A 21098-nucleotide genomic window follows, 5' to 3' on the forward strand; every position below is an offset into this window, starting at 1 on the left:
AGTGCACACGGTTAGTTAGGCTGAGTCATTGATGCAACTTATACAGCCACCAAGCACGCATCATTTTGTACAATGCGTGCAGGCCACAAATGGCGGGCGCTTGACACCCGTACGTGAACCTCTTCTCGATGACTCAACGTCCTAGACCTCTTAGTACGCATCAAGGATCAATACCCCACCATAACATGCGTCGCGTTAGAGGAGGTCAGCCACTCCGACACAGCTTCCGATGACACCACTGGTTGCTAACTTTCAAACTGCGGCGGTACATCGCCCATAATCCATGCTACATGGAGGTATAGTTTTGATGTTCAAGCATGCTAACCAAGCTAGATGCTTACCAATGATGCTGCTCAGCCTTCAAAAAGAGTCTCAAGATTGGCCGTAGCACTTCAAACCCCACGTCTTAACACACCATGACGCAGACACTTGTCCTGTATGACATCCTCTCCAACCTACCAGGCAATAACTGGTCACCCAACCCCGCAAAGCCGAGGTCAGTAATCCATGTCCTGTATGTCACTTTGATATCTGACCAAGGTCTTCTATGCCTCAGGTACATTTTGAACTACAAGGGTCTTCCATTCGTGACAGTCTGGGTCGAATACTCAGACATCTCGATCGCTATGAAGGCTATCGGTGCAAAGCCAAACAAACGTTCAGACGGCACGGATGTTTACACCGTCCCCGTCCTCAGCGACCCTAACACCGGTGCCCTCATCAGTGACTCCCTCGAAATCGCCTCCTACCTCGAAAAGACATATCCCGAGAAGGCCATTTTTCCCGACAACTCAGAATCCTTGATACGCGAGTTCGACTCTGCCCATTTCAGATTCATTGTACCTGGTGTAAAGCCTATCTTCGCACGCTCCACAGAAATAATGAGTCCCGCCAGTGCGAAGTTCTTCATCAAAGTTCGTTCGATAGACGTGCCGCTGCCTTGGGATGCGACCTACAGTGAAGACTGGGCCCTACTAGAGAGGGGGTACAATACTGCTTACGAATGGTACCAGAAGACAGACGGGAAGTGGTTCATGGGCGACACTTTTTCGTATGCAGACATCATCGTGGCTTCTTGTCTGTTGTGGTTCAAACGAGTTTTGAAGGAGGATGAGTGGGTCAGGATCAGTTCTTGGAATGGGGGGAAATGGGGCCAACTTCTGGTGGATGTTGAGAAGGAGTGCAAATTGGCGTAGAGGATTGCACATACTATCACATTCATTTCGGAGACATTTCAAACAATGATAAGTTCCTTCCACAGGTCAACCCAGGCCAGCATCATAGTCACAAAGTGTGCACGCTAAGCTTAGGTCGTGTGGACCCCCTGAGCCAGGATTTGGCACGAAAAGTGGCAGGGAACAGCACTCATCTGAGCCGCCTAAGTAACCACTCATAGGAAGAAAGCACAAGCTTACGCACCAACAAAACCCCCAAAAATCAACGTATTGCGAATGTCGCAAGTCATACATTACTTTCCAATTTTAGGGGTCTTCCGTCTTCGTCGTGTCAGATCCTTTGCAGAATCAAATACACCTACATAATCTACAATATTTGATGGGTTTCGTCATTAGCGGAGATGTCTGGTTCCTACAGTGATTGAGGGTTGCGCAAAAGTACAATGTCATGGTGTCATTGATGGTGAGCGATCGTAAGACTTACATTTCCCATTTCCGAATAATGTACGACTCATCGCATCAAGACGAAATCCTATCAATGGCACTACGCGTTGAGCCAGAAAAATCACAATGTGTTCCGTTCGTTGATGGCTTGGACCCGATGATACCTTGACATTATTGGCCAGTGCGCAGCTGTAGCAAGGTCCGGCAAGGTCCGGATATTCTTCCACGGCCACATTGATGCCTTCCGAGGCGGGCGGAAATGTCCGTGCTAAATCTATCTTTAGACAAGCATCCGGGCGGAGATGTCCGAGAACCATGCTAAATCTATCTTTAGGCGACGGGCGGAGATGTTTGAGAAGAACTGTTTTCTAACTGTATGCTTTATGTACGCTTCCTCAACTGATTCTCCACTTGTATGCATGCATACATGAGGGCTGGCAATGCTAGGTGAGCATGCATAACTATTGTTCTAGTATCCCTGGCTTTGTATCAAAGCTTATGACGGTATAGCCTCCACCACTGAGACAGGACCCAGACAGGACCCAGAGTAGACTCTACGTAGACTGGACCTAGAGTTTCCATGTTCCGGACGTCCTCGGACTAACTTACTGACATAGATAGCAGCGCAAACGGTTAGTCAGGCTGAGTCATCTAGACTACGAAGCGCGCATCACATTTTGTACAATGCGCAAGTGCAGGCCACAAAAAAGGAATGGCTGCCTCCCTTGTGTGTAGTGGGCTGCTGGGAGCTGATCAACTATAACCGGTTTAACCTCTGGCGGGTGTTTCACACCCGTAAGTGAACCTTCTTCAATGTCCTAGGCCTCTTACTAACATGTATCAAGGATCTCGATCAATACCAACACCATACTTTGTGCCTGCAACCGCAATGCGCCCAATTGGTTGCATCTCCAATTCATACCCCCGTTAGAGGAGGTCAGGCACTCCAACGCAGCATCTAATGACACCACTGACTTCTAACAAGGTACGAGCTTTATCCCATTCCCATATGTATTTGATTCCTCTGGCACGACGGCGCCTTTTTATTCTGGTCCTATCGTTATCAACCTTTCCAACTGCGGCGGTACTACATCGCCCATAATCCGTGCTGCATAGAGGTATAGTTCCGGTGTTCGAGGATGTTAACCAAGCTCAGGTGCTTACCAATGAAGCCCCTCAGCCTTTAAAAAGAGTCTCAAGATTGGCCGTAGCACTTCAAACCGCACGTCTTAGTACACCATGACGCAGACACTTGTCCTATATGATATCGTCTCCAACCTACCAGGCATTAGCTGGTCGCCCAACCCCGCAAAGCCAAGGTCAGTAATTTATGTTCTGTGTGTCACTTTGATATCTGACCAAAGTCTACTACGTCTCAGGTTCGTTTTGAGCTACAAGGGTCTTCCGTTCGTGACTGTCTGGGTCGAATACGCAGACATCTCGATCGCTATGCAGGCCATCGGTGCAAAGCCAGACAAACGTTTAGACGGCACGGATGTTTACCCCATCCCGGTCCTCAGCGACCCTAACACCGGTGCCCTCATCACCGACTCCCTCGAAATCGCCTCCTACCTCGAGAAGACATATCCCGAGAAGCCTATTTTTCCTAACAACTCGGAATCTGCGATACGCGAGTTCAACTCTGCCCACTTGGACCAAATCATCACGCCTTCTATCAAGTCTATCTGGGTACGCTCCACGGAAATCATGAGTCTCGCCAGTGTGAAGTTCTTCACCAAAGCTCGTTCCATTGACATCGCGCTGCCTTGGGATGAGAGTTACGATGAAGACTGGGCCCTGCTAGAGAAGGGGTACAAGAATACTGTTTACGATTGGTACCAGAAGACAGACGGGAAGTGGTTCATGGGTGACACTTTTTCCTATGCAGACATCGTCGTGGCTTGTTACTTGCTGTGGTTCAAACGAGTTCTGAAGGAAGATGAGTGGGCCAGGATCAGTTCCTGGAATGGAGGGAAATGGGCCCAACTTCTTGCAGATGTTGAGAAGAAATGCAAATTGGCGTAGAAAGAAGAGGTGCAAATTGGCGTAGAAGCTTATGTGTACTATAGCAGTTATCTTGAAGACGTTTCAAACAATGACAAGTTCGTTCAATAGGTCAACCCAGGCCACCGTCGCAATCACGAAGTGCGCACCGCATGTCTGGCTTAGGTCAATGTTATGTGGCCCCCCTCTAAGTTAAGCCCAAGCCGACCTATCGGACTCGTGACAAACTCGACACCAAAATCGCAGCGGGGACGGTACTCAAGTACTCACGAGTCACGACTTGGAAGAACCAGAACATCAGAAATAACTGGGCGCAGGCTCGTGATGTGGATTTCTTGTATTTGTACCCAAAACGATATCAGATATCGAATTTATACGAGTCAGTAGCTCGGACGTCCCGAAACTTTACTGCCTTCTCTGTTGCGGTAAATTTTACCCCCTTGCTCACTCGCCCACATTTATCTGCGGTGGCCTGCACAGAATCTGCCTTACAAAGTGATAGTGCAAGTGACATGATCCTCGTCGAATGTATAAATTAGCACGAGCGAGATCTTCACCAAAAGCCTCTGGAATTAGAAACCAAGGTAGATGAAGTGGAGCAGGGTTGCCAGTGGGAACAGCGGTGGGTAACCACAAGGAGTCGGCGGTGGAAGAATCAGGGTGATCGACAATTAAAACAGCCAGTGGGGTGCCAAAATTGTTCAAGGCCGGACCGCGAGAGGGGAAGAGCACATCGCCCGCCAGCAGAGGAAAGAGTAAATCAAGTGAGGCAATAGTCCATTGCAAATATATGTTGGGTAGGGCAGTGGCAGGGAACAGCACTGATCTGAGCCGCCTGACTTAGTAACCATTCAAAGGGAGAAAAGCACAAGCTTGCGCACCAACTGCGATAAACCCCCAAAATCAAGGTATTGCGAAGGTCGCAAGTCATAGTATATTACTTTTCTAATTTTAGGGGTCTTCCGCCTTCGTCGTATCAGATCATTTGCAGATTCAAATACACCTACATAATCCACAATGATAGGTAAGTTCGTCGTTAGCGGAGATGTCCGGTTCCTACAGTGATTAAGGGTTGCGCAAAAGTACAATGTCATGATGAACGATGAACAATCGTAAGACTTACATTTCCCGAACAATGTCCAATTACTCATCGCATCAAGACGAAATCCTATCAATAGCACTACGCGTTTAGTCGGCAAAATCACAATGTGTTCCGTCCGTTGATGGCTTCGACCCGACGATAGCTGACAGATCCTTGACATTATTGGCCAGGGAATTGAGAACGTCGATCTAGCAGGAAGGCTGTTGAAGTACGATGCCATCACCAAGATCCGTGTACCTCGGCAAAGATTCGATAGATAGTTTTGCCTAGCGCACAATCGACAATGAACGGCCTGCTAGGTAGATCTGTTCATCAATCTACCACATACGAGGGTAACGCACCGAAGTCACTGACTCGGTGTATCTGTGCATCGACCGAAAGGTAGCAGCTAAGTTCGAATGATGAGTCATGTCGTGTGAGTGACTCATCGTGGACGAACGACGGCATCGGACGGTCACTCTGGGATTTTGAACATTAGACTGTGACACACTGCCAGAACAGTGAATGCCATAGCCTACCTGTCGAGAAACTGCCGGAAGTAAAAAAATTTCAAGCAGCGAGTTTGACAAAAAAGCACCGACTTGAACCTGATCGTCCGGAAGCGAACCAGTGGATGATCACTCCTGCAAGAATTATTTTGGAACCAGGGGAATTCCCTGCGGTCTGCCAGGTGATCCGATTTCACATGTTTGACAAATGACATGAAGTGTAGCGACTGGTAGTGGTACATAGGCTACACCACGTCTGGTCGACCATTACAAATTTAATATTATAGAGTTCTTGGTGCTGCCAACGAGCATATTCAAATAAAGCTCTACAACAATCTACCGGTCCTCACGATTACCGTGGCCCTCGAATTCGACGAGTACCAGTAGTAGACTCCAACACACACCCAACTACCAGGACTGTACAAGCTTTATTTTGTAACATACTATGCTAGTCACTGGCAGCGTGTGCTATGATCACTAGCCAGTACTACTTGCGTTCGTGTATGGGTGTCGTACGCGCGCCGTAGTATACATGAGAATAAGGTATCCAAATTGTAACACAATGAAGCCAAAAGAAAAGTAAGCGACAACACCCGAAGAAGAAATAACTATGTCCAACAAATAGCCTTAGGTATCAGAAGAACGTACGGTATGGTTCACGAATCACAACACAGAACAACGAATGTGACGGAAGTGAAGTGAAGAGGATGGATCCTTCATTGTCGTGGCACGTTGAAACCATTCCGAGACGAATGTTTCTCGCTCGATTGGCGAGCACGGCCAGGAAGCACAGTGACGTGACGCGAGCCACCATTGGAAACGCCTAGCATAGTACGGTCACCATTCACAATGATAGATTCCTTCTCAGCAACTCCGTTCTTTTCGAATTGAGCACGTTTGGCATTGGCCGGACCCAGGGTCTGTGAAGGGAGACGCTTGAAAGCAGGCCGGAACATTTCGCCCTCCGAGCTTCCTGTGCAGTCAGAGGCAACAGATGACTCTCTTGACCCATCTCTTGACCCGCTTTGAGTGCTTGAACTTCCCATGCTGCTCACACGAGGTACAGGCAACGAAATGGACACCCCATTCATTGGTGGCGCAGCTCCCTTCATGGGAGGCAGATGAGACATGAATGCCTGCGAAAGTGACGATGCCGACGAGGAGCTTGAAGGACGGCTGGCGTTCAAATCAAAACCGATATTCAACTGCGAATGTGTGGTATCTGTGCGACGATTAGTGCCACGTGCACCGGAAGAAACAGATGCAGGTGGGTTTCCCCGCGTACCTCGCCGTTTTGGGAGGTTGAGGTTGAGCGATGCGTTGCGAGCATTGACAGCAGCTTCATAGCTCCGAAGATCTTCAGGGTTGCCATGGAGCGTCATGCGAGTTCCCTCTCCATTGCCGTTTGCCATACCAGGAAGGGCTCGTTCTACGGTAGGCGTTTTGGAACTTGGAAGAGAGGACACACGAACTCTTCGGCGTGAAGAGGGAGATTGCGGCATGGTGCCCGGCACTTCTGAGCCAGCGAGTTGAGGTCCACTCATAGGCGTGCGTATGAATGCCTTCCACATGAAGTCGTCACGACCTAGACCAGGTGTGGGCAACGCAGAGAGTGACATGCCGCGATCTCTGAGCTGCTGCTGTGATAGTGCCTTGGGCGGCATCGGAGTAACGTTCGGCGAATGAGGTCGCATATTCATTGCAGCGTTTGAGAAGAAAGGTACGCCATCTGTTGAGAGCCCAGCAAGGACATTTGGGTCGTCAATAGACATGAGTCCAAATGCGGAGGAGAACCCGCCTTCACCGACTCGAGAATGTTCATCGGACTGCTGGTCGTGGGATTCAGGTGCAGAGGTAGAGGACATCGAGTCTCTTCGGCGTTGAGGGTCAAGCAGCATTCGCTGTTGAAAGTCCTCTGAAACGCCCTGGTACATATCCCCCGCCGAGAGGGGGAGATGGACGTTGGACGAAGTAGCGCTAGAAGGCATGGATTGCGAAGCGCTACTGCCGTCACTGTAATCAACGGAGTCTCGGCGAGGCCGGTAGGCTAATCCAATGAAGGGCCCAGTGAACATTTCTGAGTTGAAGTTATCTAAACCGTCCGCACCATATTGATTTTGTGAGAAAGCTTCATCCAAAGACGCGAACTGGGGTTGACTAGTTTGTATAGTAGTCAACCCCGGGTTTGTGCTCTCGCCCCATCCAAGCCAATTGTTGGAAGGTTGGTTGTGGTCCGTGTAAAGCTCAGGTAGAAGTGCCGGTGAACCTTGGGGATTTGCAAGCATGGGAGCTCCGGCATGACGCATAAGGTCAGCTTGTGCCCGATTTCTTCCAGCAATCTCGGAGTCGGAAGAGAGCGACATGGGAAGATGTACAGGGTTTGCTGACGAAGCATACACATGATTGAAGGAAAACGGGGTTGTGTAAAGCGGATCACCCGAGGAAGTCTCCATACTGGGTACGCTCACTGGGGAAGGACCAAGGATGAAGTCGTCCATTGATAGCCGTCCAGTCCCAAGAGAAGAAGAAAGGGAGGCGGGGCGGGGCACATGATGACCAGGACCACTTGGTGCGGTTTGACGGTGGAATTTCACATAAGTACACCGACCCTTGCGTTGTGAGCATTTTGCTAGAACAAGAGTAAGAATAGAATCGTGGGTTTTGGGGCACAAACGTACAACAAGGATTGCAACCGTCGCACGGTAAGCTTGATTGGACGCATTGATCACATGCTTGCTTTGAAGTAGTTGCGCGAGAGGTTGAAGCAGAGCCTTTACGACGACCATTGGTGGCAGTTTGTGGCGGTTTTTCATTTGCATGACACTTGTTGACGTGGCGCGATAAAAGATCGCTGAGGTAGATTAAGTTAACCAAGATCAAATAAACCATTTGGCTGAAGACTTTACCTGCGTGCAAATTGGTCTCCACAATACTGACACTTGTAGGGGCGATCACCTGTATCTGTTGAGGAGCGAGCCGATGTGGGTCAGTAAAATGATGATGGTGGAGGTAGATTGTAAGGACAGGGGGTAAAAGGCTCCCGTGGCAAAGTGGAGCGAAATTAGTGCTAGAATGGAAAAAAGTACATACGTGATCGCATGTGACGAGCGACGTGCTGTGGACGAGTGAAAGTAGCCTGACAGACAGGACATTGATGGTCACCACCCATTGGTATAGAATCTAGTGGATGGTAGTGAGAGTTAGAGAAGAAGTTCCAGAGTTCAAGTCGTGGACGAGTGGATGATACTATCCGATGACACAAACCTTGTACACATATTTATCCTTACCAAAACACCTGGATCTATAACCTTCGGCGTCGGCCGTTTATGATGTCATACATACCTTATCGGTTGACACTGCTTTCTTACATAATATCAAATCTCTTATATCTCCCCTAACTGTCATTCCATTCATTATAGGTTCATCCTACGACTCTGACCTTCTTCCACATCATCCTCTCCATTCTTCACCCTCCACATCATCTTCCCTAAAAATCAAAATAAAAGTTCGAAAAACAAATTGCCGTTCCCGTCGTCAAGACAATGCTGGCAATTTAGCGTGTGACGCCATTTGATGTCACCTATTTGCGGGAGATCGTGGCGGAGATCAACCCGCTACAAACACGCACACTGACGTCAGTTCATCAAAACACTCCTACGAAACGTGTCTTCACCTTGGTGCGGAGACGGGCACGAATACTTCAGCATTCGCCCTATCACCGTAAATTTAATCAGTAATCTCTCCGATTCAATCGTCATAGGGCTATAAACATGAATAGCAGATCGCTGCCGGGCGTCTGGTAATAGGCTCCGGAGAAGGCAGGCGTCATGAAAAGGCATTGCATCGAGCGTGATCACCACCCTCGTTGTCCTGTCCCTGTTCTACGGATCTCCGCGACAGGAACAGTGCGAACAACTTCACACTCATCATGATGATGGATAGCGATCTCACGGCCCAACACTGTGGATCGCTTCCTCGTCAGAGTGTGCCGGCATTCTTAAGAAGCCAGGGGAGCTGATGCCAAGTTAGCCCTCCCCTTAATTAGAAACTCCCCGTGTCGCGTCATAAGATGTCTTCAAAATCCGAGGCAGTGACAAAATTAAACGATTCGATCGCAATTGCGATCACTGGCCTCGTCCTCAGGCAACACAGGCAAAGCCGGTGGCTCCCAGGTGATGTCAAGAAAAAGAAAAAGGAAGAAAGGCAATGGGCGCTGAAGAAATAAAATAAAATGATACTCAACGGTGTAGTGTTATCCACTCCGATGTACTTCATATCAACTGGGATATAGTGCTTGTTTGGCAGTTTGTACGTGACGGACGCGACGCCCGCGTTCTCCGCGATGACGCGTTGCCCCATCTTAAACAACGTTGCCTGTCATTAAATAGAACCATCAGAAACGTGCACAACACGAGGATCGAAGTCTATGACGCACTTGCACACTAGCGCTGGAATCCAGGGCGAAAATATCGAGCGTTGCAGTTCTCACCCGCGTCGCAACATTAACTGCATCCCAAACACCTCCGAGGGCGAAGCCCTCTGGGACAATGAAATCGAGTTTCTTGTCATCAGTGGGGGAGATGAGCGATAAGGGCGCGAATGTATAAGTCAGGTCCACGGAGGTTGACAACACACGATCGTCCACTTCCCGCAGCGTGGTGTACTCATCGTGGATGAATCCGTGAAAGGCAGAACCACCCGACTTGAGCACTGCGATGCGCAGGAATGTGTGAATACAAGCTCGAGAGTGCAAGGATAAGCTTACCCAAGAGATCGGTGATTCCCGAGGTTACTTTAGCTGAGAGCTTGTCCTTGCCAGCAGAGGCATCGACCTGGGGAGAAAGAAAGGAGTGTTTGATAAGCTCTATATATACGTTTAAGAAAGAGAAGGGTGATAGTGTCTCGACCGAGAGTTGCCGCAGCTCGGCAATTGACGGCAAGGGAACACTCCACTTCAGCGACTTTGATACATAGTTTCGCTCCACCCGCCAAGTCGGAGCTCGAGAAGCATAGATGACGTCCAATTAAAGTCCGTACCTCGACCTCGACCGTCTGTCTGTCATTCCCGTCTCTAATGAATGAATGCGGGTGCGGATGATCATTTGCACCCAAGGCAATGCGAGACCAACGCAACCTCTCCAAGGTAATAAATGCACGGTGTATGTGCGCATACCTGGAAACAATGTGAGTTCCAAGATGCAATGCGAACCGTTCTGGGCTGAGGATGTGGGGTGAAATCTTGGCAAGATCTAGTAATGGCCGCAGTGTCCATCTTGGTTAGCTGGTATCTCCTCTATCACCGTTACACGTACAATATGTGATGTTCTTCACTATATGATACGTCATGCGGTGAGCTTTAGCTGGACCATCGTACAGATTTACATACTAGAGTCAGTTGCGACAACAACGGAGTTGTCTGCAACCGTGTAGCTGCATACCCAATTATTAGAGACGGTGAAATTTACAGTATACCATGCAAATCACTGACCTGGTCTCGATATCACCTTCTAGGAGTACGCTGACATTGTATTCCACGACTTGGTGAAACTCGCCATCCCGAACAACACGAAAGACGCGAACGAGGTCTTTGCCATATCGAGTGTTTGTTAGAACTGATTCAGACATTATTGGCAACGGGACTAGGCTCGCAGTTTCAGTTGGTCTTCCAACGTTCAAGACCCCGTTCAACTTGTAGAAGTTTATAGGTTGGCTGCATTAGGGAGACTGTTGCGGCGTAGCGGTATATCACACGCTACTATAATCAGACTGATAAGCGACTGACTATATTAGGCTGAGTAAGCGCTCTGATTTCCCCCTGGTGTCCGTCGAAATCGCATCCCGCTTTTTTACCACATTTCAGTCCGTCCTATAAAGCAGCAGTTTTTCTACCGTAGACGTTTTCCTCGATCTTCCATCACACCAATGGTGATACTCTACCATCTCCGTTTGACGTCGACGGAGCGAAACCACGGGTACCCGTTCTCGTGCGAACTGCTTATCTTGAGCGTGGGTTATCCGAACAACTACAAGTGCTATCCTTTACTCGCGACCACCCTCAAAATTGAATCATTTCGGTTCTTTCCCAAGGAACCTTTCCTATTAGTACGACGATAAGGGACCAGATAAGGCAGATCGTCGTCCAAGAAAAATGCCATGGATCGATGCGCACAAGTTTTCCTCAAACACGATTGTCAAAGAGCATTTGTATGCTCATGAAGCAATCATGGAGCGCTCAACTTGAGCATACTTCCGAATCCCTGAGGTGCAATAAGACGTTCTCCAAGACACACTGGCCAACTGCTGGGGTCGTCTTGCCCTTATCGCGAAGCTTCGATTTACTTGGACACCACTGTCTGCGGAGGTCCGTTCCAGGTACTCCATGGCGTTGCGTAAATAGGCCTACTCTTCACCGACTGCGGTGCAGGTCCCTTCTCTTATGACGAGATGATGGAATGGCTCAACCACAAGTTGCTCATTTCAATAACTCGGGCCACTAGTCTTCACGCACCAGGACCTGTATTTTGTTGGCGCGATGGTGCGGCCTATTTGTTGGATAAGATCCGGACCATTCTCAGTCCAAGGGTTGGACCGAGAATAGTCGGGACTTTACCCGTCATAGTTCGAGTATATCGACATGTGCTCTGATCAGCATTCCAAATCGTACTTGTGAAGATTTTGACCCGGATCTCACGTTGCGAGTCGATTTAGGTGCTGCGATGTAATACTTTGTATTCGGCAGTTTTTAGGTACCATGTCAGCGAAAAGTACAGAATGTAGAATTCATGACGGACATAAATTCAATTACACCGATTCAGGTCGTGTACATGTGCTCCGTGTTCTTAGGACCCCAGCTGGGACCAATGAAGCAAGGCGACATCGACTGTACTTCCCTGATGCAGACAGTGCCCATCGACGCATCTAACAGACCGCATCCGAGATAAGATTGGTCGCCATTACACCGATTTCCTTTGATGGAATTTGATATCAGAAAGTTACATGAGGACCGGATGACTGTTGGATGACCGCATGAGCATGTGCTTTGAAGCAGGCGCTAACTCGTATCAGTTACCAATACATTTAGAGAGTTTGATTAACCAAGAACCTTCAAAATGAAAGTCGGATATCAAACCCACGTGCAGGCTCGTTGCCTCACGTTTTTCATATTCGAAGTATATAGAATTCAGATGCAGCCCGTGCTACCGTTCGAGGGACTAGTGACGTGGCGCCGCTGAGGTCGGATCGGAGTATACAGAAGCATGATGCACGATATCTGTATCACAAGGCTGCTAGTGGCACTGTAGTACTTGTTGCCGCATGAAGAATGAGCAGGAAAATTTGAAAAGGATAGCCCTCAATGTGATAGCAAAGGCACGCGAGCGGCGGAGGGTTCCATAGACAAGACTCGTGGGTGGTCCAACTCATCGTGCTTCTGGGATGTAATCGTAGTAGAAGCTGAATTCCAAAAATGCATGCTTGAGCTTAAGATTGGCGGGACGTCCGAGGAAACACGACGGCCCAGTGACTCGAGTAAGAGCACCAGACAGGCGTCACCTGCCAGTGCTACACAAACTTTGGTCAGTCAAGTGACGGATGGTAGACATACGTACAGGCATTCGTACGCAAGTGGATCACTTCAATATCATTTACCGGTCACCTGATAATAGACCAACCGCCCCGTATTAGGATTAGCGACGCGATAACGAGCGATAGGTTGGATGACGAGGACGAACGGCAGTTGCCGAGGCTCGACCTTGAACTTTTCTCAAAGTTGCTTATCCGCCTTAACTTGCGGCCAGCCTATATATCATCGTTCGATGTCATCCTTAGCTCATTTCATAGATAGCAACATCCTGGATAATCCCTGAGATTTTGCCCTTGTCGAGATGTACGTCTGAGCGCTAGCTCTTGGGACCATTTGGGTAAACACGGGTCATCGTCGGAACAGCTTGTTCCTTCCCTGCGTCATTTTATTAATCTTCTCACCTCAGGTAACGTTTTCGGACCTGGAGTACAGGGAGGTATAGCGGCGATAATCGCCAGCGTCCATGATGGTGTCAACGAGAGGTTTCAGGCATTAGTAGCCACCTAGAATTTCCTCGTTCACCCATAACTGAGTCAAAGTTCGAAGAAGTGATTAAATCTCAAAAATCACCTCAAGAAATTGTGAACAGGTGCGAATATTGGCCGAAGCTGATCATCATTAGCAATGACAGCATCTCCCTCAACGAACACATTTCGGAGATCTGGACTATCCTTGCATCCTACGAGACAACCACGCCACTCTCTGCGAATTTATCATTAATCACTATCGTTGTAAACAATTCATGTGCACTTTCCTCTACCAGAAGACACGTCATATGCATATGGCCCAAAAGTCAGCTGACTGGACGCCCGCGTCCAATGAACTCTCCGAAATGCGCTGGCTTGGCGCTCCTCATTAGTGCTCATTAATACACATACTTCCTGACAAAGATGTACGCGCAAGCAAGGCTCATCAGACAATCAAGTTATCCACTTGGAACTTTCCAGCAAGACAATGTACTCATGAGCTTAGTTTCTCGGTCACCTCATCATGGCGCTAGAATATCATGCGGCTGAGGCCCAGAAAATGTAGAGCGAGGGGGCACAGTGGGATTTAAGAGGGCTACCGGAAAGTTTCAGATTGTTGCGCTGGCGTCGTGAAGACTTTGCTGATAAAGATAACGCTCGCCTCAAAATTCAACAAATTCACTACCGATTTTGATGATGCGTTGCTATTCTATGTTGGTATCCTGCAGGTAAGTTCATCCCCCATTGTGGTGCCGCACTGCTTATGTTTAATGTAGATTTGTATAATTCAGATAAGTCCGACGATTTGGGTCGCGAACCTTACTCTTGCGGCACTTAAAAGGCATTGTTGCATGGCATGCAACCATCGCTTGTGATACCGACGTATTCCAAAATCACTCGTGGCGCACTTTCCCTCGGTTTGATAGAGATCCCTCATGCCAGTTTTGATATCGCCAACTTAGATGACACCTGCGAGGCATATTTCATTGTAACTTCTTCAAAGCCCTTGTCTGCTTACAAAGATCTAGTCAAATCAATTATGATATCCCTACTCCCACAAACCTTCCCTGGCACCGTTCATGTTCTAGATGCGTGGTTTTTGAAATTTCCCTTCCAGATGATCATGTAGCGGCTCTAGACAAGCTACTCGAACTGACAAGCCTTATCATCGATGATTGCATGGCCTGAGATTTACTAAGCACAGATCATTAGATAACATCAGATTTCTTGTCTCGGCCATGTTCTCAAATGTATGTCATCTTGTTCTCGCCATTCAGGTTGTGAGTTTTGAACAGATTGGATTGTTCTTCTGCATTACTACGCAGCACTGTACTTGGATGTGTAAAACATACCAAGTAGAAAGATTGTAACAGCATAAATTGGTCGTCAAATCAGGAACCTCAAACCCGGGCTTTGGCTCTCCCGATGGCTAGATGATGCCTGCAGCCAGTGAGTGACAGAAGCAATTCACACACCAAGATTGACAGTATTGCCTAGCATCTGCCATGTGGAGAACGATAGACTCGACGAAGGCATCATCATGACATGGAATATTTGCAATGCATTCTCGCGACAAAGCAACGGTTAAGCAGGCCACTTACATAGTTCCCGCTACCGTTAGGGAGCGGGCCTTGTATACCATACATGTCTGGTCCGGAGGGTTCATGTGAGATTTGTTGGCACCTGAACAATCATCAGGATCGCTCTCTCCAAACCTGAAGGTCCGAGGTTCTAAATCTCACGGATACATTTCATATGAAGTGAGAAACTATCTGTTCATGCCCTCGTGCGACATCGTGACCCCATGGCTGTGAGAGAGCGAGGTGGTGGCTTGAGGCGACAGGGAATAGAACAGCGGCACTTTGAGGCATTTTAGAGATTGACCGAAACAAGCGACCTTGTAATTCAACCTCTTCTGTTTTGTTGTGACCTACATGTGAGACTGCAATAGGCTCACTGAGAATTATGCAAGCGGCCGCATCGCACATATGCCGGTTATATGTTAGGTCGACAAAATCCGTGGAATCTTTGACAGAACCCCTGAATCAAGGCAATCATGGCAAGAACACCCAAGGATGACATTGAGAATGAGTCGCCGGAAAGCTTTTGCGGTGTTTACATCTATGACCGCTTTGCAGATTCACAACTTCGGTCAATCAAGGCATAATTCCCATGTCGACGGTGTTCATCTTAGCGATAGTAAGGTACCGGATGGAGGCATATCCAACATGGATAAAACGACCGTCATGTTCACCGCTCGTTCACACTCATCCCTCGAAAATGACCGGAGTCGGAGGTTCGTGGACAGCTGGTCGAATGACATCGGTGTCGTGTCGGCAGCTGCGGTGGTATACGATTGGCTTGAGCAAGCGTATTAGAGATTCGCCTATCATTTTTCCAGCACTCACATGAATTGGATAAGAGGCAAGGAGGCCTAACCGATATTGACGAAATATCATGCGAGTCCCCATGATCAGTGATCACCCGGTTACATGCCATGTATCAGCAATCCAGAAAATTGTTTATCTTTCTCCCTGTGATCTCCTTAGCTATGTCGATCGTGTGCGCACTTGCTGGCGTAATACCAAGCAGAAACAAGCTCTAGAATAGATGCTTAGGTACATCAGGCTTATCAGACAAATAAGAGTATCTTGTCCTTTGTAGCACCTATCGATACATTTATCGATGGGATGAACACCATGCCTTGGATACTCTGTGTTGCATCGGATATCCTTGCACTGTGCACTGTGGATTAGTGTAAAACGCTTCCGTAAACTGCGACGGATGGACACAGGAGATTCAAGTTTCACGGTGTGAATTTTCTAAAACTCACCTCGCGTACCTTACAAGGTGAACTTGTCATTTCAATGTATAGCATCGTTTGGAACGTCTCGCAATCCACCAAGTTCCCTTGATGCTCCACGGGTGGGCATTACCAATATCCATTGATTACTTGACATCGGCTACGGGGTTCTGACTGGATTATGTCCAAATATATGGAGTGGGGAGTGAGATATCGAGATGGCTATGTAGGAACGAGGATCCCTTCAATGGCATCAGTGAGTGAACACAAGCGGGACCTGGACAAAGTTAATGGACCTCATCTACTGGAACATCTCTTCCGTAGCGAATGACGTGATCCCACATGCCTCTCAATATATCCTCATGTGGAGATCACAGAATTAGACGTCGTTAGCATAAATCTAGAGTCTAGACAACTGGAAAAGATTATATCTCGTAAGCTCCCGAGAGGAAGAAGCAACGTTCATGCATTACCACATTCGGCCGAAGCCTCGTTATGTCGAGATGGTATGGAATCAATGGAACATTCTTGAGATGCTGTCTTGAGATGCTGCGAAGAACGTGGACTGAAAGGGATACAGCGGTGGTTAAAGAAGGTGGTCCCGTGAGAGTAAGTAAAAAAGCACTAACCTCACCGGTCTATTCCTAAAGTGATCGTGAGTGATCGTGAGCTACAGTTATGATGCAATACACCCACGTACCTGTCATCTTAGGGATCAGGAATAGTCCAGAAGCTGATGCAGCAGCATTCAGGATTGCTCGAGCTCCACGAGCTGCATAAAGCAGATAGAGCAGATTTCCAATCCTGGTTTACGCTGGTCGACATCTCGAATACGACAGAATTCTTACAAAACCAGACGCGTGGTAGATGAATACCCCACGCCAAGAATGGATCTCATACTAACGCTTAGCACGGTGACCTTTTAGAAAAGTTCAGGGTGCTCTGTCACGATTGCGAGAATCACGAAGCGCACCAGCTGAATCACTTGACTAGGAATTGTGAGCTGCGTCGCTTCGACCATTGTGCGCCTACACATGCGGGTCGACAGTTGACAGTTAACTTGCATGATAGAGGATTAACGGCAGGCATGACGCACGAGATCAAACTCATTGTCGAAATGGACAAGACGTGCTGTCTTGCATTGTTTTCTTTTTCCAGTTTGACCTAACAGTTGTTAGATTAATTCGAAGAATCACTGGCAAAATTATTCTGTAAGCTTCAAGAACTCTGATCAAATGGAGATCACAGTGTGGAATATTTTTAGGTATATGAAGGTCTGCACAATGAGCACAAAACGTCACATAATGCTTTCTGCATACCTGTTCAAGTTGTGTTCGAGTCGTAAAGCGCGTCGGACATATCCGGGTAAGAATAGTTCTGCCAAATTTCCCACCCTCTTTATTTCCTCAGCGTTGGCCTCCGTGTCGTGACATTCCTTCCAGTAGTTTACTCAACCTGCTCGGAGACACCCAAAATGCGGTCTACACTCTCGACATCTGCCTTCAGACAGGCTGCTCGTCCCCGCCGTCTACCATCTCAGTATTCACGCTTCGCCAGCTCAAACGCGGAGACAGCGCAGAAGAAAACCCAGGACGCGCTCGGGTCCGCCCAAAAGACAGCGGAAAAGCTTTGGGAGAGCTCAAAAAAGTTCCTTGGTCCCCTCGGTGAGCGTGCTGGAAGCATGCTTGGATGTATGTCATTTCGTGATTTCATTCTTTGCAAACATTGATGCGGCTCTGTTTGTGTTTAGCATACCGTCAACCTGTGATGTACAACTTGTCCGTTGCACGCGAATTGTTGAAGCAGGTTTATGTGGCGGAGCGTTTGCAACCTCCCACCGACCTTGCAGTAGTAAGAAGCGCATACTCAACATTATGGAATCGTGCTAGCAGCCAAGCATATTGGCGAGGGATACTCAGTTCCGGGGAGTGGGTCAAGGTTGCCATATACGCTGTGGAAGCATACGGTATCTTCAAGGTTTGTTTTACACTGGCTTATGATGTTACAATTATTAACTGTCGACAGATTGGAGAAATTGTCGGGCGGAGAAGCATCGTCGGATACAACCTTCATTAGACACCACATTATTTATCGCCGAAAGCATGTCATAATGCTCTACACCGATTCTATTGCATAGATATTTCACATATCCCAAGATGATGCCGTGTCCCGTCCTTCGAAATCTCTATGACAGATAGTGGGTATGTTGTACCACATTGACAAGTCACGGAAAGTGATATAGATATCCAAGTCGCGTATAGCAAGAGAATATAAAGTATAGACTCTAATCCTCCTTCTTTGCACCAATCTTCTTTTCTGCTTCCGTAATTGATGCTGCGTCTGTTTGAGGACCAGCGGCAGCTGAGAACACAATAGTTCATTGAGTGACATGACAAGTACGTAGGAAAATTCACGTGCCTCCGAACATTGATGCAGCCTTGAACGGTCTCTTGAGATCACCTTCTGCAGGCTTCCCAAGAATGTGAATAGCAACAGGCTTTGCATCGTATAGATTCTTCAAACCCATGAGGGCTTGAATGAAGAGAGGCTGGGTGTACTTCATGTACAGATGGAAGAAGGCCATCATGGCGACACCAAAGTACGCAGCGCGAAGCTATAAAAATTGCAGAATAAACCCAAACTCCTCTTTCTTTCAAAAAAGTGACGTACAAGTTTCGACGTTTCGGACAGGTCATAGTCGCGGACCGTCGTAGTCACAAGTCCTCCAGAGTCGGGCGACTAATACCATGTGAGCCTAACGTGTTCTGCTTGCCATATGAATGGAATGTTACCATGGGATTTTGAGCATCGACTGGTACAAACGCTCAGATATACAACGAGGAAATTTTAAGATACGGACTGACCATATTTCAAGACGGTCTGGTCATTCTTCTGCCTGACCTGTGTTATCGCACATATTCAGATGCCACGTATGTGTTCTAAAAAATCCTGCTAACCTTGTAGGAAACAAAGAAGTATGCACCCAGGATGATGACTTGACTTGTAACATAACCTATCCGCACATAGTTCAGAACCTCCGGGTCATCGAATGGAATCCGACGGGCAACTGAGAACACGTCACACGAGTTTCGAAAGTCAGTAGCCTCCGGGATGAGATGGTATATGCTGACCTTGCATCGCACCAAGGGAAATGACGATGTTCTGTATTCCGGAGTTCATTTTGGTGTTGACTAGGTAGTCCTTCGAAAATGAAGTTTGAAGAGTTTGAGAGTCCGGGTAAAGCTTGGAAGGCGGCGTGACAGCATTATGTGACATACCTGCGCTTGTGACAATATGTCACATATCCTGTTTAGATGACGTCAAATTCCGTGTAATAACTGCATAATAAAGCAGACTAGAATTCAAAACTCCATTAAATCTCTCTTCTTGAGCTCTGGTGCATGATGTTTAACGAGGCTACAACCGTATCCCGTGCGACCTCTCTTTCGCGTGCCAGCAAGCACGGCTCGACAGCCTCGTCGCGCAATCAATCTCTCATCAAGAAAAACGTTGCTCCACAGGATCTCCGCCCATCCGATATTCTTATCGAGCGATTTGTCTCCTGGAAAGCTATTGTGAAGCAACTCATCAGTTACTTTGAAGGCGTCGCCGATATCGAGAACAACATCGCCAAGGAATACACGAAGCTTGGCGCAGTAATTCAAGTACCTTTCCGCTCAGGAAATCAATTTCTAGGCGAAGGAGGCCTACAGGTATGAGGATCCTTGCTAGATCCACTGTATCTCTCAGACAATGCATCAGGACGTATATTATGGCATTCGCGACAAAACACGCGCCATTGCCGACCAACATGCAAACCTGGGTCGGACCGTCGATAGCTCCATCGTGCAACATCTACAAAAACTGCACGCGGAAATTAAAGCGCACATCAAGGTGCGTACTCTACCTGAATAGTGTACGTATCACACCCTGAGTTCGGCCAGAATGTTCAAAACGACACTGGTAAATTGGCCACCAGTGTTGCCAAAGAACGCGAGCTATCCGGAAGAATGATCGGTGAACTGGCAACGAGTGTCAGCATTTTCAAGAATACCCCGATGGGCGTGACTAATAAGACTGATCCGTGAGCACTTCAAGGCTTCCTGCGATGAGATGCACTTTTGACGTGTCGCAGTTATGTTGCCAACATAGCAGTCATGAGACAATTGCAAAAACAAGTTCATGAAGAAAATGCTCTTCAGAAATCCATTATAATAATGCAACAGAATTCTGCCCACTTCGAGGAAGGAATTGTACGCGCCATTCAGTCGGCTTGGCAAACTTATGATGAGTGGCGATCTCGAATGACTAATTCGGTGCAAGATACGTGGCATACTATGGGTCGAAACATGGTCTCACTTGCGCCCGACCGGGAGTGGATATCATTTTCAGCCAGGTCTGACCATCTTCTTGATCCCGAGACCCCTCTGCGTAATCCAGAAACCATTCAGTACCCCTCGAAAGAAGACACCTCGGTCATAGCCGTGCATAACGGACATCTTGAACGCAAGAAGAGGTTTACGAGGACCTATCGCGAGGCCTACTATGTCCTCACTCCCGCAGGATTCTGCACGAGTTTGCGACGTCTGACCCATCTCAGTCAGGCAGTCAAACTCCAGTATTTCATTATTCCTTCCGGCGTGCACACTTGGCCCTCCGTCAACGCCGTCTTCAAAGTCTCACAAGTTCCATATCGAGGGTCGCAAAGATGGTACGGGTACCACTAAACATGGCTCTTTCAAATTGCCTATGACGGGTGGCCAACACGCTTGGTCATTCCGTTCTCGTAGTCATGAGGATATGATGGAGTGGTGGAATGATGTCAGAATGTTATGTGCCCGTTATCTTGTCGCCAGCGAGCAAATGGACCGCGGGGGTCCAGTCGAGGCGGCAGTCCGTTCCGCTGGATATATCAGCGACGAAGAGGACGAGGAGGATGGATCTAGCGTTGAGCAGGACCAGGAAGATGAGGATGAGGATGATCAGTATGAAGATGCTGACGCTGACGCTATTGTTGATGATGACGAGGAGAG

At 47.9% G+C, this 21098-nt stretch overlaps 7 protein-coding genes across 7 annotated transcripts; 4 read left to right on the forward strand and 3 right to left on the reverse strand.

Annotated features, from left to right (window-relative positions):
* Positions 1 to 191: 191 nt before the first annotated feature.
* Positions 192 to 1587, forward strand: F5891DRAFT_1069784 (uncharacterized protein). Its single transcript, XM_041363256.1, has 3 exons — positions 192 to 494; positions 555 to 1369; positions 1420 to 1587. Exons 1-2 carry the CDS (start codon positions 417 to 419, stop codon positions 1194 to 1196), a joined length of 720 nt encoding a protein of 239 aa, XP_041218093.1. The 5' UTR covers positions 192 to 416; the 3' UTR covers positions 1197 to 1369; positions 1420 to 1587.
* Positions 1588 to 2858: 1271 nt separating this feature from the next.
* Positions 2859 to 3644, forward strand: F5891DRAFT_1197675 (uncharacterized protein; the record flags this gene model as incomplete). Its single annotated transcript, XM_041368519.1, has 2 exons — positions 2859 to 2938; positions 2999 to 3644. 2 exons carry the CDS (start codon positions 2859 to 2861, stop codon positions 3642 to 3644), a joined length of 726 nt encoding a protein of 241 aa, XP_041218094.1.
* Positions 3645 to 5916: 2272 nt separating this feature from the next.
* Positions 5917 to 8477, reverse strand: F5891DRAFT_1069823 (uncharacterized protein). The gene is made up of 6 exons (XM_041363257.1): positions 8304 to 8477; positions 8120 to 8174; positions 7892 to 8064; positions 7321 to 7842; positions 7012 to 7260; positions 5917 to 6942 (listed from the first exon to the last, which is right to left on the reverse strand). The coding sequence occupies exons 1-6, from the start codon at positions 8380 to 8382 to the stop codon at positions 5930 to 5932; spliced, it is 2091 nt and encodes a 696-aa protein (XP_041218095.1). The 5' UTR covers positions 8383 to 8477; the 3' UTR covers positions 5917 to 5929.
* A 96-nt stretch (positions 8478 to 8573) lies between these two features.
* F5891DRAFT_1069824 (uncharacterized protein) lies at positions 8574 to 10945 on the reverse strand. The gene is made up of 9 exons (XM_041363258.1): positions 10702 to 10945; positions 10600 to 10643; positions 10526 to 10543; positions 10251 to 10462; positions 9979 to 10045; positions 9649 to 9923; positions 9457 to 9587; positions 8887 to 8925; positions 8574 to 8827 (listed from the first exon to the last, which is right to left on the reverse strand). Exons 1-9 carry the CDS (start codon positions 10836 to 10838, stop codon positions 8794 to 8796), a joined length of 957 nt encoding a protein of 318 aa, XP_041218096.1. The 5' UTR covers positions 10839 to 10945; the 3' UTR covers positions 8574 to 8793.
* A 6485-nt stretch (positions 10946 to 17430) lies between these two features.
* On the forward strand, positions 17431 to 18174 carry F5891DRAFT_91114 (mitochondrial ATP synthase g subunit-domain-containing protein). Its single transcript, XM_041373623.1, has 3 exons — positions 17431 to 17756; positions 17816 to 18042; positions 18091 to 18174. Exons 1-3 carry the CDS (start codon positions 17540 to 17542, stop codon positions 18139 to 18141), a joined length of 495 nt encoding a protein of 164 aa, XP_041218097.1. The 5' UTR covers positions 17431 to 17539; the 3' UTR covers positions 18142 to 18174.
* Positions 18175 to 18349: 175 nt separating this feature from the next.
* F5891DRAFT_1131568 (inorganic phosphate transporter) lies at positions 18350 to 19245 on the reverse strand (the record flags this gene model as incomplete). The annotated part of the gene is made up of 7 exons (XM_041364684.1): positions 18350 to 18426; positions 18484 to 18679; positions 18736 to 18804; positions 18858 to 18877; positions 18930 to 18966; positions 19023 to 19132; positions 19197 to 19245. 7 exons carry the CDS (start codon positions 19243 to 19245, stop codon positions 18350 to 18352), a joined length of 558 nt encoding a protein of 185 aa, XP_041218098.1.
* On the forward strand, positions 19235 to 21078 carry F5891DRAFT_1069846 (uncharacterized protein; the record flags this gene model as incomplete). The annotated part of the gene is made up of 7 exons (XM_041363259.1): positions 19235 to 19265; positions 19343 to 19778; positions 19828 to 19959; positions 20010 to 20149; positions 20201 to 20612; positions 20642 to 20664; positions 20685 to 21078. Coding segments are annotated over exons 2-7 (1413 nt in total), but the record flags the coding sequence as incomplete, so codon positions are not given.
* Positions 21079 to 21098: the final 20 nt, after the last annotated feature.

Source organism: Suillus fuscotomentosus, assembly GCF_016647785.1.
Source record: "Suillus fuscotomentosus strain FC203 chromosome Unknown F5891scaffold_128, whole genome shotgun sequence".
NCBI lineage: Eukaryota > Fungi > Basidiomycota > Agaricomycetes > Boletales > Suillaceae > Suillus > Suillus fuscotomentosus.

Excerpts from the sequence above, each read along its gene's own strand:
- F5891DRAFT_91114 (XM_041373623.1), top strand. The coding sequence starts at position 17,540 with ATGCGGTCTACACTCTCGACATCTGCCTTCAGACAGGCTGCTCGTCCC. Across the intron at positions 17,757-17,815 it reads TGCTGGAAGCATGCTTGGAT|CATACCGTCAACCTGTGATG; the intron begins GTATGTCATTTC and ends GTTTGTGTTTAG. Across the intron at positions 18,043-18,090 it reads AAGCATACGGTATCTTCAAG|ATTGGAGAAATTGTCGGGCG; the intron begins GTTTGTTTTACA and ends AACTGTCGACAG.
- F5891DRAFT_1069824 (XM_041363258.1), bottom strand. The coding sequence starts at position 10,838 with ATGTCTGAATCAGTTCTAACAAACACTCGATATGGCAAAGACCTCGTT. Across the intron at positions 10,046-10,250 it reads GACAGACGGTCGAGGTCGAG|GTCGATGCCTCTGCTGGCAA; the intron begins GTACGGACTTTA and ends CTTTCTCCCCAG. Across the intron at positions 9,588-9,648 it reads ATTCCAGCGCTAGTGTGCAA|GCAACGTTGTTTAAGATGGG; the intron begins GTGCGTCATAGA and ends ATTTAATGACAG.
- F5891DRAFT_1069784 (XM_041363256.1), top strand. The coding sequence starts at position 417 with ATGACGCAGACACTTGTCCTGTATGACATCCTCTCCAACCTACCAGGC. Across the intron at positions 495-554 it reads CACCCAACCCCGCAAAGCCG|AGGTACATTTTGAACTACAA; the intron begins AGGTCAGTAATC and ends CTTCTATGCCTC.
- F5891DRAFT_1069823 (XM_041363257.1), bottom strand. The coding sequence starts at position 8,382 with ATGGGTGGTGACCATCAATGTCCTGTCTGTCAGGCTACTTTCACTCGT. Across the intron at positions 7,843-7,891 it reads CGACGGTTGCAATCCTTGTT|CAAAATGCTCACAACGCAAG; the intron begins GTACGTTTGTGC and ends CTCTTGTTCTAG. Across the intron at positions 7,261-7,320 it reads TTTCTCACAAAATCAATATG|CCTACCGGCCTCGCCGAGAC; the intron begins GTGCGGACGGTT and ends TCATTGGATTAG.